The 7,161-nt window shown below is 42.1% G+C and overlaps 1 protein-coding gene across 2 annotated transcripts; it reads right to left on the bottom strand.

The window, feature by feature from the left end:
* Positions 1-1,777: 1,777 nt before the first annotated feature.
* Positions 1,778-6,448, bottom strand: LOC107587255 (protein sprouty homolog 4-like). Of its 2 annotated transcripts, none has more exons than XM_016274973.1 (2): positions 6,285-6,448; positions 1,778-5,343 (listed from the first exon to the last, which is right to left on the bottom strand). In XM_016274973.1, the coding sequence occupies exon 2, from the start codon at positions 5,290-5,292 to the stop codon at positions 4,357-4,359; it is 936 nt and encodes a 311-aa protein (XP_016130459.1). In that variant the 5' UTR covers positions 5,293-5,343; positions 6,285-6,448; the 3' UTR covers positions 1,778-4,356. The 2 variants fall into 2 exon arrangements, with proteins under 2 accessions (XP_016130459.1, XP_016130460.1); XM_016274974.1 differs by having other exon boundaries at positions 6,289-6,448.
* Positions 6,449-7,161: the final 713 nt, after the last annotated feature.

Raw genomic sequence — 7,161 nt, 5'->3', positions numbered from 1 at the left:
GATATAATCTCAACCGTAAAACCATGTTGGCCAATCAGAAGCCTGAAAAAGTTTCCTGTAGGCGGAGATAACAGCGCAGGTGCCGACGTCACAAGACAAAAACTCCGGGTTTCGCTGTCTACACGATAACACTGCAACCGGAGTTTTTGAAAACTGTTGTTTTCAAAAATGTTCGGTTTCAGTGACCTGGTGCTGCGTTTGCGTGTGGACGAATGGCCAAAACGCATAGAAAAAGCTGCGGTTTTAAAAATAACTGCATTCCTGTGGACAGGGCCTAAGCCTGCCCCAAACGTGCTTGCCTGGAAGTTTCTAGTGATCCTGAAGACCTTGATTAGCTGGTTCAGGTGTGTTTAATTGGGGTTGGAACTAAACTCTGCAGGACTCTGGCCCTCCAGGAGCAGGGTTGGACACCCGTGGTTTAAACCAACTCACTGCATGCATCAAAGACCTGAACTTTTCTCCTAGCTTCTAGTCATGTGGCTAGTCATTTTGTACAGTTCAGCTTGCGCTAAGAGCCTGGTTTGCCTGTGCATTTCAGAAGTGAGCTCATCCATGCTGTCTTGGTTCAAGAAAATGTCCTCTTGCAAATGACATATTGCAAAACTCCTGATCACATCTGGTGCTGTACTCATGCCCTCCCCTCTCATTCTCATTCTATCTCTCTGTCACCCCCACCAGACTCGGATATGAATGCAAGGCACCAGAGAGGCAAACAAGAGTGAAGCTCAGTGATTTGCGAGGCAGGGGTGGAATGGGGAGGTTAAACTGGAATGTCATAGAACGTCCTCTTGTTCATGTGTGTGCAAATCTGATGGAATGGAAGTCGGGGATGCATGGGAATATCAAGTGCAGGATATTTTAAAATGTTACCTTAACACTGGCACAGATCTGATTCATGAGCAGCAACTAATTCCATAAAAGAGTAATTGACTGAATTTGAATCATTTGATAATGTTTTAACAAGGTTACTGAAACAAGATGTTCTTACTTAGTATTTTTGACTTCTAGTACAAATACATTCTTGAATCAAGATAAATTTACTTGAGAAGCAAAATTACTTTAGATATCAAGTCTTGTTTTCTGAAAAATGTAGCAAAATTTCGTTTTGCTTAAAAAAAGAAATGTATCTTGATTTAAGAATGTTAAGCAAAAACTAATACAATTTGGATACATTTTTCAGAAAACAAAGGCCTGGTTTCACAGACGGGGCTTAGACGCCAGAATTAGGCCAAACTTCAATTAGGACATTTAAGTGATTTTTATAAACATGCCTTAGAAAAAAAAGAAAAAAAACCTTGCTGGTGTGCATCTTGAGACAAAACAAGGGCTCTGACATATTTTAAGCTCAATCAGAGCACGTTTCTTTCAGTTGAAACAGCATTTTAGTCTGGGATTAGGTTTAAGCCTTGTCTGTGAAACCAGGAAAGACTTAATATCTTAAGTCATTTTGCTTCACAAGTAAATTGATCTTGATTCAAGAACATTTAGATCTGTGTACTAGAAAACAAGTTAAAAATACTAAGAAAATCTTTTTTTTGCAGTGTGTTTTAAATAATCTTATTTTCCAATAGCATGTTCTGTATGAATGCAGAGACACTGAAGACACAACACACAGAGTTTTATATTTAACAATATATATTTTCCAATTTCAATGTACATTCCGTTTTGACATAAGCTTTTATTCACAAACAAACGTAGGCATCTAAATAAATACTATATAAAATAGAACTTCAAAATAAATATATCTATAAAGGGACATTTTCATATGTGTGAGAGATTTTTTTTTGCTTTTTGCTTTTTTAAACAAAACAAAAGCACATTGCTCTTTTCTTTAGTCCTCAACATGAACAATGAAGCCAAAGAAACGCAGAGACTACAAGCCCAGTTTGGAAGGCAGCTTAAAGTAGGTTAAAAAAGAATGGGTTTCTAGTGGCCGAGAAACTGTACCATGAATAGATTTAGTCACAGCGTCCAGATGAAAACATCTCAGCAATGGGTCGACAGAAGGAAGATCGTTCAATTCCATGCAGGCCAGATTATTAGGCCAACAATCATAGTTTACATTTTACAGCTGAATCTTTCTCTGTGGTTGAGAGAATTGTGAAATATGCAAAATAAAAGAGAGAAGTCGGGGCGAAAAAGCAACACCGAATAGGATGGATTGGAATGTTACTTGAGAGGGATCCCCATTCTTCCCAGACAATTTCACACACAGCAGCTGTATATGTCAATCAAGCACTGAAGATGTTGCACCATTTTAGGAGGAAAGAGGAAAAACAAAATGCTTGGCTGCATTGGGGTGAAAAAGCATTACTTTGAGTGTGACGAAACGCCATTCCTTCTGTGAATTCAATTAAATCTACAGTTTCAGGGGCACTGAGGAACCAGGAATTAGCCTTGCCTCTCTTGTGCTAATGAGGCATGGCTAGCATTAACAGAGGTATTTTTATTGCCTGGCACACTTTTCTAAATCAAGTGCTTGTGATTGAAATACCTAAACACCCTACCTTCTATGCCACATCCACATAATCTTTGCCCCCAGCCCTCCCAAAAAATATAATAAATCATTTATATACTTTTGTACTGAATTGTAATTAAACTGTACCATGCAATTTCTCAGGACATTTGAAACATATCTTAAGATAGCTAGTTTTTCTTTAAACTATTTACAAGAACGTGTAACCTGCATAGGTCGAAATCTAAGATATCTATGGTACATTTGCAACTCTTCCCTATGCAGCTACGCAAGCTTCTCCATTCAGAACTACTCTGGCACCTATCCACGGGTTAGATTGCAAAAAGACTTAAACCCTAGCCTTATACATTCAAGACTAAGAACAGTAGTGTATTTGTGCAACAAGTACAAATGTTGGAGTACGTGGGACTAAACGAGCGAACCGTGGGTTTGTGTTGTGCAGGCAGACAATATTCCCTCGTGCTCCAAGACCCTAGGAATCCTGGGAAGAAGAGCACCGTACCTTTAAGAGCTTACTTTCGCACTAATTGGCTAGAGTACAACAATGCATGCCCACTTGAAAACAAACAGTTATAAAAATGGTCAACGAAAACTCCACGGTGCACTCCTTTGGCAAAATCTCTATACTATACATATAACAAAATATATATGTGGAGAAAGCAGTTCGATACAAGGGCACGTCCATAGAGCGTTATGTTTGGTGCGTAGTAAACTAGAGGAATTTTTCCAACTACAGTGAAACACTTTGTACATGCTACTGTACATAATACTGTGCTTTTGCCTCATTATAATGGTGATACGACTGGCATGTTTTGTTTAGAAGCGGCAGAGTAGTATACGCTAACTTTATAGCTTCTCCTTTTCCCATAACTACTGGCCCGATTCTCCTCATAGCTTATGAATGCTTGGTGTCTGAATTGCTGTTTTGACCACTGCCCATTCCCTTAACTTTAGTCACCAAACTAGTTCCAAGCTGAATTCACATGCTGTACGTAATTCAGATGAACTGATGATCCCTGAGGTCATTGTCTACAACAAATTGAACCGCTAGCATTTGGAAGAATCATTACGGAAGTTCATGTATGCTATGGCATGTTTTCAAAGGGAATTACGAAAGCTATTTTACCCATTTGCCATCAAAAACAAACAATCTGTCCCCACAGAAGATAGAAAACATCCTGTCACATGGTTATGGGTGGTCACCAATGTCTTTCGCAACGGTACACATTGCAATTAGGGACGTCAAGGGAACTTAGAATCCTTCAATGAAACGGAATTACCTCCTGTGGTTTGCATTTCAAACAACAGAAGAAATAAAGCTCTATAACAAGCTTGTAAATGTACTGTGCACAGAGATGAAGTCTGGTTATTTTGATTGTGACATGTGTTATCAGCTTGGAATTCGCTGCAACCTTTCCGCAGTGCCAGAACCGGAGAGAGGGATTGCCAAAGTATAGAGTGTTCTTGAATGGGTGATATTTACTTTGACTTTTCAAAGCCACCCAAAGAGAAAATAAACATCAGAGAAGAGATTGGAATCTTTCAAACAGACATTTTGCTCAAATGCAGCATTCTGTGTCAGCAAGTTGTTTTACTAGGGGGGGAAATGGCAAAGACTTTGATCCCACGGCCATCACGAGAACCCCAGGAGAAGAAAATGCAGGCCTCTCCTTTGCTGTAGTACTTTATGAACAAGTAAAATAATGAGTTGTGCCCGTTGGTCAGTCAAACGTTGCTACTGATCTACGGCAGGATACCTTGAGCGTGAGGATTGTGCGTGAACCTTAAGTACCATGACTTTGGGAAGTACACCACTATTGGAGAGGGTCCTGCAAAGTTTGCTCACGAGTCTCTTTGTACTCTCCATTTCTGGCACACCATCATGAGGCCTGTTTTTCCAGCTGACAGGCCTTGACCTCTGCCACCTTGCAAGCCTGGGTGCTTTTGCAGCGGCAGCCTGGGCGGCTGATGCCGTCGTAGCACTTCTGCGAAAGCTTGGCACAGCCAGTGGCAGGCAAATAACACACCAGGCAAGGCAGCACCAATGAAGCGGCTGCCATGAAGGACCAGCGTGCGCAACAGTTCGAGTGCGAGCAGGAGCATGGCTTCTCAGCGCAGGAACCTTCCTCATCCTCATCAGTGCAGTGGTAGAAGACTCCCTTGACTAGACACATGCAAGTGACAGAGTCCACTAGGTTCTGCGCTGAGCACAGGCACTCTTGGTTGCAAACCCAACAAGAGGGCAGGGCCCGGGGCAACGTGCACTCTGTGCATCGGCATTTGCCACACTTCTCGCACAATGGCACGTGCTTCTTCTCCACTGGCAAGGCCGCCACAGCCTTCACATTCGGAGTCTTGGAGCTCAGCGCCTTGGGTTGCTCTGCGCCTAGGGTACTGCCATGGCCATTGCCAGTAGTGTACGGATCCACAACAGGGGTGGGAGCTGCGTGGTCCAGCAGCCGTTGGTCGGAGGAGGTGCTGCTGCTGCTGCTGATGGAGCTGGGCCGACCACTGAATGAAATCCAGGGATGTGTGGTGGCATCTGGGACCTCGCAGCGGGACAGATGAGGATGGCGCGGGGCTCCCAGCAGGACTTCCTGCCCCCTCGTGCCTGCCTTGTGGCTTGGTGGCTGTTGTGAGATCACAGCAGGGGTGTCGATGTAGTCATTCTCCAAATGTAAAGATTTCATTTGGTCAATGGGGTATATAGTTAATGGGTGCTGGAGCCGTCCATAGGGAACGTGACTGTCCAGCAAAGGCTGCACCATGATGGAGGAGGAGACTCCAGGAATGTGGTGAGGAACCCTTGACTCCATCTGTAGATTGTGTTCCTCATATACCAGAGCTCAGGTCAGCATTTAGCACTCCTGCAAAGACAACAGCACAACTTAGTACTGATAACCACCCTCACAGAATCCTAAGCAGATAACCCAGAGATTGGTTTGTGTAAAAAAGACCACAAATACATCTAAAATGAAGCGGACCCTTTGCATAAGAGAGAAAATTACATGTGTAATAGTATTAGGGATATATAATTAAAATACATTATTTGGAGTTAAAAAAGGGACATGTATAAACTTTCAACTCAACATTCAGATTTATAAGTGTTACCTACAAGCCTGCACTAGTGTTCTGAAGGGAGGGGTTTATTCTGAATAAAACAAACATAAATAAGATTACGTTAGATTCACAACTTTTTGTTTAACGATTAAGTTTCAATTCACAACAAATTGATGAAGTCGAATTGGGCATATTACCCTGTTGAAAAAACCAGCATATGCTGGTTAGGTATGTTTTGACGCTGGGATGCTGGTTTAAGCTGGTCCTTTGCTGGTTTATGCTGGTCCTTTGCTGGTTTATGCTGGTCCTTTGCTGGTTTATGCTGATCCTTTGCTGGTTTATGCTGGTCCTTTGCTGGTTTATGCTGGTCCTTTTGCTGGTTTATGCTGGTCCTTTGCCAGCACATGCATAAACCAGCATAAACCAGCAAAGGACCAGCTTAAACAAACGACGCGTATACGGAGCTCTCACCTGTTCTGCATTTCATTCTTAAATCGCCCACGATCCTGTCGTGGTTAGTTGCCGTATTTAAATATTGACACAAGGCACAAATACACCTACAATGCGTTGCTAAAGAACGGCTGGATCGGCGCTTCGTGATAAACCAGCAGAATGGAGCCGACTCGATTTGAAACAAGAATATAAACTCCATGTTATAGCGTTGTCTTTGACACTTGTATTACATTTTTTTTTAAAAAATATATATATACATATTGTTTTTATTTTTTTTAATAAATGAAAAACTCACTTGCATTAGAAAACAGATCATTTCCTTCTCAGATGAACAGTGTATATTCCAATACCAGAGAGAGAATGATAGATAGATCCAAACGAAGCTGGAAAACAAATCCGGGGGGCTATCCATGCGATGTGCACTGCAGTAAGGACACAGTCTTCTCCATACGATGTTGCAACTACATGAGGGAAATGACTTTTTATGAATGGGAGGGTAAGAAACGTACTGCGCAGATGCTCTGACAGGTTTTTTTCTTCTGTGAATGGGAGGGCATTACGACTCGGGAGTTACGCTTTTATGAATGGGAGCGCTCCGGATTTTACTGCGCGTGCGCCGTTTCAAGATTTCATGAATGGGAAGAATGGGGGGGCTTTTCGTCACAAGGGCAATGTCAAAGCGGATTACATGAAGAAGGCGGCTACTGCTGCTTTAATTCATGTGTTCTATACATTGCTTTATTCGTGCGTGTCTTCTAAAGGACCTCTTACGGAATGGAAGCATCCTTAAGCCTCTTGAAAGGAAATTTAAGCAACTGCATATTTAATGAACAGTTTGACCATACTGTTGTCATGTGTTATTGTTTGATATGACATATCAGATTGCATGATAGCGTTTTGGGTTGCATCATCACGGGTTAATTTTTAAGCTTCGGGTGGCGTGCACTTTATCCTCATTTTGGGTAATCAGAAAACAGGTCAGGGACGGTCGGGCGTGCTTATAATGGAAGGGGAAACAGATAGAAGGGCAATGTCAAAGCGGATTACATGAAGAAGGCGGCTACTGCTGCTTTAATTCATGTGTTCTATACATTGCTTTATTCGTGCGTGTCTTCTAAAGGACCTCTTACGGTATGGAAGCATCCTTAAGCCTCTTGAAAGGAAATTTAAGC

The sequence above is a fragment of the Sinocyclocheilus grahami genome, unplaced genomic scaffold, assembly GCF_001515645.1.
Source record: "Sinocyclocheilus grahami isolate Dianchi unplaced genomic scaffold, SAMN03320097.WGS_v1.1 scaffold91.1, whole genome shotgun sequence".
NCBI classification, from domain to species: domain Eukaryota; kingdom Metazoa; phylum Chordata; class Actinopteri; order Cypriniformes; family Cyprinidae; genus Sinocyclocheilus; species Sinocyclocheilus grahami.
This window is presented reverse-complemented; position numbering and strand designations above follow the sequence as displayed.